Source organism: Danaus plexippus, assembly GCF_018135715.1.
Source record: "Danaus plexippus chromosome 9 unlocalized genomic scaffold, MEX_DaPlex mxdp_26, whole genome shotgun sequence".
Classification (NCBI taxonomy): domain Eukaryota; kingdom Metazoa; phylum Arthropoda; class Insecta; order Lepidoptera; family Nymphalidae; genus Danaus; species Danaus plexippus.
In genome coordinates this window covers 4,161,175-4,172,424 of record NW_026869848.1, presented here as the reverse complement: position 1 = coordinate 4,172,424, position 11,250 = coordinate 4,161,175, and the positions used below count along the sequence as shown (strand labels likewise).

General features: G+C 30.1%; 2 protein-coding genes across 3 annotated transcripts; both read left to right on the top strand.

Annotated features, from left to right (window-relative positions):
* LOC116767202 (carboxypeptidase A2-like) lies at positions 1-8,701 on the top strand. Of its 2 annotated transcripts, none has more exons than XM_032657413.2 (9): positions 1-737; positions 4,024-4,212; positions 4,300-4,559; positions 4,626-4,835; positions 4,923-5,100; positions 5,247-5,397; positions 5,891-6,080; positions 7,372-7,518; positions 8,048-8,701. In XM_032657413.2, the coding sequence occupies exons 1-9, from the start codon at positions 50-52 to the stop codon at positions 8,249-8,251; spliced, it is 2,217 nt and encodes a 738-aa protein (XP_032513304.2). In that variant the 5' UTR covers positions 1-49; the 3' UTR covers positions 8,252-8,701. The 2 variants fall into 2 exon arrangements, with proteins under 2 accessions (XP_032513304.2, XP_032513305.2); XM_032657414.2 differs by having other exon boundaries at positions 2-725.
* A 572-nt stretch (positions 8,702-9,273) lies between these two features.
* Positions 9,274-11,010, top strand: LOC116767205 (uncharacterized). Its single transcript, XM_032657417.2, has 4 exons — positions 9,274-9,507; positions 9,577-9,717; positions 9,812-10,049; positions 10,444-11,010. The coding sequence occupies exons 1-4, from the start codon at positions 9,380-9,382 to the stop codon at positions 10,561-10,563; spliced, it is 627 nt and encodes a 208-aa protein (XP_032513308.2). The 5' UTR covers positions 9,274-9,379; the 3' UTR covers positions 10,564-11,010.
* The last annotated feature ends 240 nt before the right edge of the window (positions 11,011-11,250 follow it).

Below are 11,250 nucleotides of genomic sequence, written 5' to 3'. Positions count from 1 at the left end.
GTCGATAGTACAGTGCGAGTGCGCCTCGCCATGCGAACACGTGAAACACATGGCGCGTCGCTTGGCGCTGCTGGCGTTCCTGGCGTGCGCGGTCACAAGCCGCCCGCCTTCCAACTTCCATCAATTAACCAGTTCAAACTCTGACACCTTAGACACTATCGCTCTGTGGGCGGATCTCGATGATCTGGACTCAGATGAGATCCCTCCGCGATTTGATAGAGCTAAACACAATGCCAAAGTGATCATAAGGAATAACATACCAGAACTAAACATTACCAGGAAAACTTCTAAGAGTGACAGTAAAAATAAAGTTATAAAAACGACGATTAATATCGAAAGTCATACAAACTTTATAGTGACTAAACGACCGGTAGTTGTGACTAGCTCAGTGACTTTATTGCCCGAAGAATCTAATATCAATGACGAGGTGTTTTGGGTAGATGGAGTTGCTCATACTCCGAGACCAATCACAAGGAAAACAGCCAAGCCGAAATCATCAACAACACGGCGGCCGTCTACAACGAGACGATCTCAGACTTCGACGAAAAAACAAAAAGCAACCACACGTCGTTCAACAACGAGAACAACTCGGTCATCTCTAACAACTCGTGCAACCAAAGCAACGAAATCACCAAAGACTAAAGTGACTTGTGCAACCAAAAAGCCTGGAAGGGTACCATCACTCCATCAAGATAACAAAGTCAAAGAGAAACCAGTTAGTTCAGGTTGGTTTGTAGGTAGGTTACATTTTAAAATTTAAAGCGATCTATAATGATTCGGGCTTACTTCAGCATATAACCTATCTTAAATATAGCACTGACCTAAAATAGACAGTTCAAATCGTCAATTACATCACGAAAAACCGTCGTTCTTATTAAAGTAACGGAACCCTTATAAATTTGAAACAAGTAATATCTACAAATCTAATTAAAACTATCATTAAAATATTAAAAATATCTTTTATGTCAATAAATTCATAATTAAGACACATATAACTATTTATTATCCACTGTTGACTTTTACCGTACTGAAATTCTTTTCATGTTTGCTTGTAATTGATTAAATTTTCTAAAGTGAAATTCTCATAGCATTGAAAGATACAATATAATCCGATGACTAAAATAAGTTCAGGGAAAACGTTCATTAGTATTGTGCAATTTTCTAAATCAACTATAATGGCTTATTATTTTACACAGACGAAAACAATGACTGGTCGTCGTTTAACCGTCATTAGAAAACTGTCATAACACATTTTTTTGTTAAATTCGGATTGTTTGTTTTGTTTAGAATTTTTCGACCGTTACTAATTTATTTTGCAACATGTTTAAATTAATTAAAAATTTCATAAAGCTAGAAAGCATTTCAGTCAGTGAACCCATAAATATATAAAGATGAATGAGACAATATATAAAAATATTGTTTAAATTATATTTTGAAATTAAAATGACCTAAATAAAAAATTTAAATGACCTATTAGCAATAACAAAGGTGATGATTTCTTTAGACCATAATTATTATGTAAGGTAATATTAAAAATTATATTACTGTAAACCTGGTTACGAAATTTATATTTTTAAATATAGTTAGCCACTTTAGTTCAAATTATGTTTTATATCTCTTATATAAAAAAAGTAATACTACTACAATAAAAAAAGTAATATTTAAAATAACAGTTCATGCATACATCGCAAAGTTAACGCAATCATACATTTTTTTCAATATATATATATAGCTAGAAAGAAATTGAGTTCTTCAACACATTCGTTTACTTTATTAGAGCAGTGACTTTAAACCGTGCTGCTATAAAAATGTTGTGCATAGAACGATATTGTCGTATTTGTAGTTGAGGAAAGAGCCAACAAAACAAATAATTAAACACTTAATTTTATACGCAAAAGCATAACGATGCTTAAATTAAATTGTGTAAAAATGGAAGTCGTTTTTGATAGTGAAAGAATCTTACAAATTGAGTATCATTATTTGACAATTTTTAATCATCCATATTGTAATTATGAAATATAAACTTATCATAATATGTTAATAAAGTTTGTCAGTGAATCACAGTAAAAAGTATGCCTGGAATTTTGTTTTTTTATAATTTTCGTCAGCAATTAACAATAATTTTTAATGAAAAAAACGCTCTGTGGTTAGTTAAAAACATTAAAGCAGCCCTCGAAATACTGAAGTATTCAATAATTTTCTTATTTGAAATAGTTTTTATTTTTCATTAATATTTTTTTCAAAAAGTTTATGATATTGTAAATTATTTAACTATTTCATATCATTAGGGATGACAAAATTAAAATACAATAAAAGAAGAAGAATAAAATATATTTAAACTAAATTAAATTTAGTTTTTCATCAATAATGTTTTTCTATTTTCTATTAAGTATTATCAAATTCGGATCAGCAATCAGAAGATTGTAGCAAAACGATATTTAAAAGAAAAGAATATGAATAAAATAAGTACTTAAAGAAACACATAAAATAGAAAGACTGTTAAGTCAATGAATAAATGAATTTAACTCTTAGGTCCTTGTATGGGAAAAGGTTTACAAACATGAATTTCGGTTGACAATTCAATCTCACTGATGTTGAAATTTTTGGTACATTATACAACAAATCCTTTTTTTTTACTGTATTTTTATGTCTACTTATATTAAAAATACATAATTAAAATTTATATAAGTATTACAGCAATAATTTATAAGAAAGTACCCGATGCAGTAACAATCTTACAACTTTCTAAGATTTTACGACAATTTTATGACAACATGGTTATTATATGCAAAATTTCCTATCAAAGGTTTAGAGTTCAGTCGATGTTTTTAAGTTGATTATTTAAAAATAGGTGACATTTCAAGCTCTCGTTAAGTAACAATTACAACTGAAACCAATGACTTTTAATGTTTGAATTTTTATCCAAAAATACTGATCTTACGTCATATAGATTGAAAAACGGACTTAACAACAGCAATACCAGTAAGAGAGTGAAATAATCGTTTTTTGACAACAAAACTCTAAAGTTAATTTACTAAAAGCTGGTAAATTTAATAACTATGTATTATTAATAGTAGGAATGGTTTTAAATGTTTAGTCGTAGAGAAAAACCTATTAGAGCATTTGAAGGCAAATTGATACATTAAATTCCTTAAAGATTTCTTTTGAAATTTAATAAGATAAAAGCTATAATCAAGACATATAGGCTTCATTAAGTAGAAAAGGAAACATTTCAATTGGAAATAATTATGGCGTAGCAATCGTTCGGTTTTTCCGTCTGATAAAATTCAACTCTCGCAAAGCAAAACTAAGCTGGATTCTGGGAACTGGTTGGAAAATATTGTACTTACATTATTACCAAGTTTTTTGCTTAAGCATCAACATTGTGCCAGAAACTTTCTCTGTACGTAAAATAGGCAATCAACAATTTTAGCAATTAATACTAAGTATAAGGTATACTTTTACATCTATATTTAACAGTTCTAAAACCACATCTAAGTAATACATACTCTAGTATAAATACAGGTAACTAGTTTAAGTTGACCATCGAGACAGGAAACCTAAGATATCATCTTTGTCGGTCAATGTAGAATATTTAATTCTAAAGAAAGAATAAGTCTTTACATAATTATCAGGCTATTAAATTTACTTTTGCCTTCTATATTTTTTTGTTTTGTTTAGATGTGATGTGTGGATTTAAATTAAATTTTAACCATTAAATAATAACATTAAAGGAAAAGTATTCTTATTTGAAAATGTGAAGATCTCCATTTAAATTTCCTGACATACATTTTTTTATTTTTTTTAGTGAAAGCTAATCTAGAATTGGATATGGCTTTTCCGTTCCACATCTGGTATTTTAAATTTTTCGTTTTGACTTTAGTTAGTATACTAAGTATATATTTTAATAACCTTATAGTTTTATGTTTCTGATTAAACCAGAAAAACCTTTAAGTAAAGTAAGTAAAGTTTCGTCTGCTATAGCACACAATTAAGTTGTTGAAATTATCTTCCGCTACACAGGTATCTTCTCCAGCTTATACAATTGGTTCGTAGAATCAAAAACGTCTTGGTTCAGCAGCAACTGGTTCATAGACGACTCAAAGATTACCACAACAACAACACCTTCTCCCCCTTCAACTTCTACTGGAAATTGGTTTGAAACGTTTTTAGATTCAGAAGATGTGGAAACAACTCCAGCAACAGAAACCAGTGAGGGAACATTAAAAATATAAAAAAATATATAATTACCACCTACGATAGGTAAATTAAAAATACCTTTAACAAATCTTTTTCCAGTAAAAAAATCAGCTTCAAAATCACTTAAGAAAAATTACAAAGGATATCAGCTGATACGTGCTTATCCAGATGTTCTATGGAAAGTTCATTCTTTGTTAGACCTTAAGGAGGAAGCTGAAGGTTCGGGCTTGATGTGGTGGACATCTCCCTCATTAAATGGGTCCACAGATCTTTTAGTTCCACCAGATCTGCTAGTTGATATTAAAGATAGTCTGAAATCTTCAAAAATAGAGTTCGATGTTGTAATTTGGGATTTGCAGGTAATTTACATTTGACATATTTTTTGTATAAAGTAGAACAGAACATTCATATAAGATATTTTTCAGAAAGCTATTTCATATGAGAACCCAAAACTGTCAAAAAAGCAGCGAATAGAACTTGAACAATTGAGAGGTCATCCAATGACTTGGAGGCGGTATCATCGTTATTCTGATATAATGCGTTACTTAGATTATTTACAACATTCATATTCTGATATAGTAGAACTGATACCCTTAGGGCTGTCTTCAGAGGGCCTACCTCTAGTAGCTGTTAAGGTAAAACGACAAACTAATTTCACAAATGAAATACGATGCAGTAAAAGACAATTATGTAATATGAACTAAAATCTCTTTTTAATACAGGTGTCACTTCCCCGCAATGAAACTATAAAAAACAATAAGGTGAAAAGAAAATATAAATTAAAATCTCAACTGAAGCCTGCCGTGTGGTTGGAGGGCGGTGCCCACGCCCGTGAGTGGATAGCCCCAGCTGTCGCTCTATGGATGTTACACAACCTAGTGGAAGGAGAAAAAGGCTTCGGTACATAGAAAGATTTCCTTCTTAAACCTCGATAAGATTCAAAGAACCAAAATTACTAAGAGTCATTTATATCGAATAATTTTATAAAAAAAATTATAAAGTCTACAGCTTTATTATCCCATTATTATGTATTTTCTTAAATTCAGGAACCGATCGGCGTATGCTTAAAATGGCAGATTTTTACATTATGCCAGTGTTGAATCCTGACGGGTACGAGCACTCGCACACGCACGACAGGCTTTGGAGGAAAACACGCTCACGAAGCTCAGAGCATTCAGACGATTACTATGTTGGCTGGTAAGTAAGCGGTAAAAACTGCACTGTAAATTAACCTTGCATTGCCATAGTTGTGCAACGCGTGTCTCATAACGTGTTCACGTTTATCGTCTACTTGATAAATGTATATAACGGTGGACAGTTAGCTATAATTGAATCTTATAACATCATAATTGAACGTCATGACTCTATTTACTATTTATAAGCAATAACAGCTGTCACATTAGTATTTAGATACGTGATTTTAATACATGCATAATTTATATACAAAAAAATCGTAATAATAGAGTCAAGAACACACTTTTGGAATCAAGTTTCTCAGTTCAAACCGGACGAAGTTTGTGGCTTATCATCCTATATAAATAGCACATTAGGTGTAACAACGATAGTTTCCCGCGAAAGCTTTGGAATGTTCTAGTTACAAAGTAAATATAAAATTGTAACGAGAATTACTTGCTATTTAGAGAAAGCAAACATAACGTATTTATTTTTTACTTCAAATATATCGCTAAAGGTTTCCGTGGAATTGGGGACGGACGGAGTGCATCGGTGTTGACGCCGACCGCAATTGGGATTACCACTGGGGTGAAAAAGACTCTTCGCAAGATCCGTGCGCCGAAAACTACTCTGGTCCACATCCCTTCAGTGAGCCAGAAACACGGGCTGTTTCCCAGTTCTTAGCTGAAAATAGAGGCCATATCCAGGTACGATAAGAAATTAATGTATAAGTAGATATGAACACAAAAAAATTATTCTTTTGAAACGGTTTTGTATATTCTATTGTTTACTTTTCCTCTTCAACTTGTTAAATCGTCTAAATGTCTTTATGTCGTGCTTGTGACGTGATTGTTGTTCTTCTCGTAATTGGCCACTTAATCTGCTCAGCGTGTAGTGCAAATGAGGTTTTAGGTACGATACGTGAAAAAACATCGACATAAACGTTTCGATCATAATTTTATTTTATTATAATTATATTACCTACCTCAAATATATAATTTGTATGGGTAAATAAGATTGAGAACATCGTCACTTTATTGTTGCTAAACTGAGGTAAACCACATAATGATTTGAGAAATTGTGACGAATTACCGTATATCTTCATATGAAGCTACTTTCAAAACCTTTTACTCAAGTCAACTTTCATACTATAAAAATGAGTTATATAAAAAGCAATTTAGTATTATATATATATATATATATATATATATATATATATATATATATATATATATATTGTTCGATTTAGTTGAATTTTAATTACCGGAATACCATCGAAGTGGCAGTTAAAACTCAATATTTGTAACTTTCAAGTATCAACTATTGGTGTCGCTTTGATGTGTTATGACCTACTAGACTACTAGAGGTAAGTAATTATAGTGGGTTCGGAAACAGTAATAAGTACTTCCATTTTCGTACATCATATTTCTTTTTAATTATCATATCATTTTTACTTGCTGGTTCTCGAGCTTTAAACTCCAAATAAAAGAAGAGAAAAAAAAATCTAAAAACACAGTTTTATTCAAATTTACAGTTGCAAAATTGTTACGTATCATTATTTATACGAACTGTTATATTGTTTAGGGATTGAGCATTAAAAAAAATATGAATTTTAATAAAACAACCGTCGAATTTGGAAGTTGGAATTGGTCTCACGGAGAATTAGGGTGCATCTAGACGCTGAGACAATAGGAACTATGAGTAGACTGGAAATACATGTGTCGACTACAAATACAAAGCAAAGTTATAACAGAACCATTATTAGAAGAGAGAAAGAATTATTAGAAAACCATTTAATATAATAGTGTATTAAAACCGTTTACAAATTGAAAGTAGATTATAGAACCTAGAAAATAACAACATACGGAACAAGATCACTAAAAGTTGATAAGAGGGACTTAAAACAAATTATGTACTTAGTGGGTGCAAATTTGCAGGCAATAAACAAAATATTGAGCAAAAACTTATGATCAATATATGTCTGAAACACTGTTACAGGTATACATATCACTGCATGCATACTCGCAAGCTTGGCTTTTGCCAAGCAGTCATTCGCATGCAACTTTTGCCGATGATGGAGTTTTAATGGAAATGGGCAAACTGGCGACGGCTGCTCTAGCAGACATGTACGGAACCAAGTATCAGGTATATAACATTGACAAATTTCGAACCCATTAAGATTAAATACATGTCGTTTTAATTTTACCAGGAAATTTATCAATTAAAAAACAAAATACAGACAATACTTAAATAATATTACTTTACTAAGGAGAGTATCTAGTTTATTTGTACTCGGAACATTAAGTAAAAAAAAAATACATATAAAGGATTACAAATTTTAAACCGTTACACCTTATAATAAAGTTCTTTGTATGCGATTGCAAGTATTTAATCGGTGGAAGTAAAGTAAAGTAACTTGTTACCGGATTAACTGATTTTAATAGATAGAATACTATGAATCCATTAGATAGTAAGAGGTAAGAAAACAACAAAGTCTGAAGTAAAAATATAATCACAAATATTTTTAAAAAGATATACACTTATTATTCTCATTTTAATTACGTTTAAATTTTAATCAGTAATAAACATTATTTTAGTCTCCGCTATACCGTTTCAGAATGCTGTAGCATGAAGTCAGTAGAATCTATTTACCTCTAAAATAATCATGATTTAGGTGGGGACAGCTGCGGAAATACGTCAACCAGCAACTGGGATGTCCCACGATTGGGCAAAAGTTCGAGCTGGTATCAAGTATGCCTACCACGTCGACCTCCGAGATTCCTACGGTCCCTACGGTTTTTTGTTACCAGGGTCGCAGATAGTGCCAACAGCGCGTGAAACTTATCAGGCTCTCAAAGCGATTGTTGAAAATTTATAATTAACAAAAGTTATTGTAATTGTAATAAAAGTAATAAATTAAGATCGATGCTTAAGTATAGGTTTTAGTTTTTTCCGTATATTTTTTTGTTCCTAATAATTTATTTAAAAAATATTACTTATGCTCTAAAATATTTTGTTTCGATTTCATTTAACTGTTCTTATTAAATGTTTATCGTGACCTAGTTGTGAATACGTGTTTTAAACGCCTTCCATCTTTATATTTAGCTAAATATAACCTTTAATCATCTTTAAACTATAGGTAGATATGAAAATTTTCCTTGCATTTAGTTATTGCATTTGCATAAATATTAAAAAAAATATTATTTAATGTTAGCGAAAAAACAAATATTAGGATTAAACTAGTTTATCTAGGGACAAATTAACTCTAAGACTAAATATTTTTAAGGCCAAATGTGTATATTTATATTAAAACAATGTACACGGAACAATCTTGATATTTTAACTTATATTAATTTTTGTAAATATATTGCATAATGATGTAAAATTATTGCTTGTAGAATAATATTTAATAATTATAATTGGTGGGAATATAAATAACGCGTTCTTATATTTATTTAATTCCTTCTCTACCTTAAAGCATCTTAAATTTAGAAAAAAAATAGTTATTATAAATAAAAAATATATAAAATAACAAAATATATGTGATTTCTTGCGTCTTCCTTGTTAGTGTTAATCTTTATTTAATTAAATTAAAACTGTTTAAAAATGGACAAAGAACTCCAATTAGCAATGTTTAAAACAAAATAAAACTTTTCCTATTTGTTTTCTTATCTTAGAAACACTTGAATATTTCGAAAATAAACATAAAGTGCCATAGTGCCATGCCATAGCAAACATTATTCATAGTTTAAAATAAATATAAATACTTTTTATTGTGTCTGAGTTTAATAAAGATAAAAAAATCAAGAATTACAGAATATATGTACATATTTATTTTCGTTAAGGGATAAGTATTGATTTCATTCCCAAGAATATATTACAAATGACATTGACGTTTAAGATTATTGACATTTGAACGAAAATTTCAAAGTTCAAACTTTTTATTTACCGTTTTCACAACATTTATTAAATAGTATTGTTTACTAGAATAGACAGTGTTACTGAAATGGATCCCGAAAAAGATGGGGTACTGAAGTTGCCCACCAAAAATCTTATCGATCCTACCGGCTTTGATGTGACTATGACGGCAGTACTGATCGGCTTAGGAGCTGAAAAATATATTGATGTTTTTAGGTATTTTTTTGACACAATTGATCATTTCAATTATTCCGAAATTAATCATATACTTTCTATTTATTAAAGAAAACATAACATTGGTCAATGCACTTTGATGGAATTAAATGATGAGGATTTGACAATACTAGGAGTAGACGATCCTTCCATAAGACGTAAATTAATTGAAGAAGTAAAGAATCTTCCTACCTACGACGAAACAAAGCAAACGTTAGTATCTTTATAAACATTTCATTTTAAAATTATTTAATTATCACAATATTTTAAAGCAAATTATACACGACATTTTATTCAAACACCCCAGGGGACAAAGTAATAACTTAGATCTCATTGAAATAATAGACGTCATAGAAGAAAGCACCCAACACCTTTATAGGATATATTTAAGCATGATGACAAATACACTTGCTCTTAAAAAAAACAAAGTGGAGGATTATCTCATTGAAAAAGATAAATATGCATCAAACATTTCAATATCCACACTCAGTGAGATGACTAATATTCTAAATTCCATGGATATTGCGCTGCACAGCCAAATTAAAGTGAGTATTTAAAAAAACATTTTTCTATTAATAAATAGATTATTTTAACTTAAATTAAAAAAAAAGATAAGTAAAATTTACAGACGTCTGATTTTAGTGATCTTTGAAGAATAATAAAATAAATATATTTAATGAATGAAACTAGTATTATTCGGATTTACTACGCGGATTTTATTATTTAAAAACTACATAATCCCGACATTTCGGTTACTTTGCAGCAACCGTGATCATGGGCTTTAAATAATAAAATCCGCGTAGTAAATCCGAATAATACTAGTTTCATTTAAATGAATACTACAATCTTAGATCTCATTATATTTTAATGAAGTTCAATAAAATAAATAGATGCAATTTTTTAATATTCTTATATCTTTAAAAATTTTTACCTTTCAAGGTACTATCACAGAGGTCCAGAGAGAGAAGAAATAAGAAAATCATAGTTGGTACAGTTGGGTGTGCCGTTATTGCCGTCTTATCTATTTGTTTTGTAAAATCCTTACAACATATTAATTAGAACTGTCCGTGAATATATCTTTGACTAGTTATTACTATAAATTTATTATACCATTATAGAATATGTTACATATTTATTCTAGAACATATACTTGTATATAAGAGTAAAAAGGTATTTTCCGTTTATTGAATTAACAATGTGTAACATTTGGGTGCATATGACAACAGTATTACTGTATTTTAACATAACTAAGTTGTGATAAATTTGCCATTATAAAATATTTTATTTATTAAGTCCAAAATACCTATACAGTATGTAATATAGTATTATTTCTATTCCGTACAAGATATTGTTCAGGATAGAAATAAAACCAATACTGAATTGCCAAATTTTTGATATGATCTAAATTTTTTCTTGTCTATCTTGCCACTATTGAATATTCCCTGTACTGTCTATTTTATACTCAATGTATAACTAAAATGTATGAATAAAACCGATTTAACCATTCATATTTTGTTATTTCCAAATGATATCCCACTGATGAGTCAAAACAATTTCGACAAATATTTTGAGAGGCGATGATGAGGTCAACAGGATATCAATCAAATTGATGATCGGATGCTGGAATTACTTAAAAAAAAGTGACAAAACGTCAAGCAAATCCGAGGTGACCCCATTGTTCCGACCTCCCCAATTAAAAAGTGTAAGGTAAACGATGAGGCGGGCAGTGTTTGAGCGGCGGTAGTG

Coding starts and splice junctions, on each gene's coding strand:
- LOC116767205 (XM_032657417.2), top strand. CDS start 9,380: ATGGATCCCGAAAAAGATGGGGTACTGAAGTTGCCCACCAAAAATCTT. Junction 9,508..9,576: donor AAATATATTGATGTTTTTAG/GTATTTTTTTGA, acceptor TATTTATTAAAG/AAAACATAACATTGGTCAAT. Junction 10,050..10,443: donor CGCTGCACAGCCAAATTAAA/GTGAGTATTTAA, acceptor TTACCTTTCAAG/GTACTATCACAGAGGTCCAG.
- LOC116767202 (XM_032657413.2), top strand. CDS start 50: ATGGCGCGTCGCTTGGCGCTGCTGGCGTTCCTGGCGTGCGCGGTCACA. Junction 738..4,023: donor TAGTTCAGGTTGGTTTGTAG/GTAGGTTACATT, acceptor TCCGCTACACAG/GTATCTTCTCCAGCTTATAC. Junction 4,560..4,625: donor TTGTAATTTGGGATTTGCAG/GTAATTTACATT, acceptor GATATTTTTCAG/AAAGCTATTTCATATGAGAA.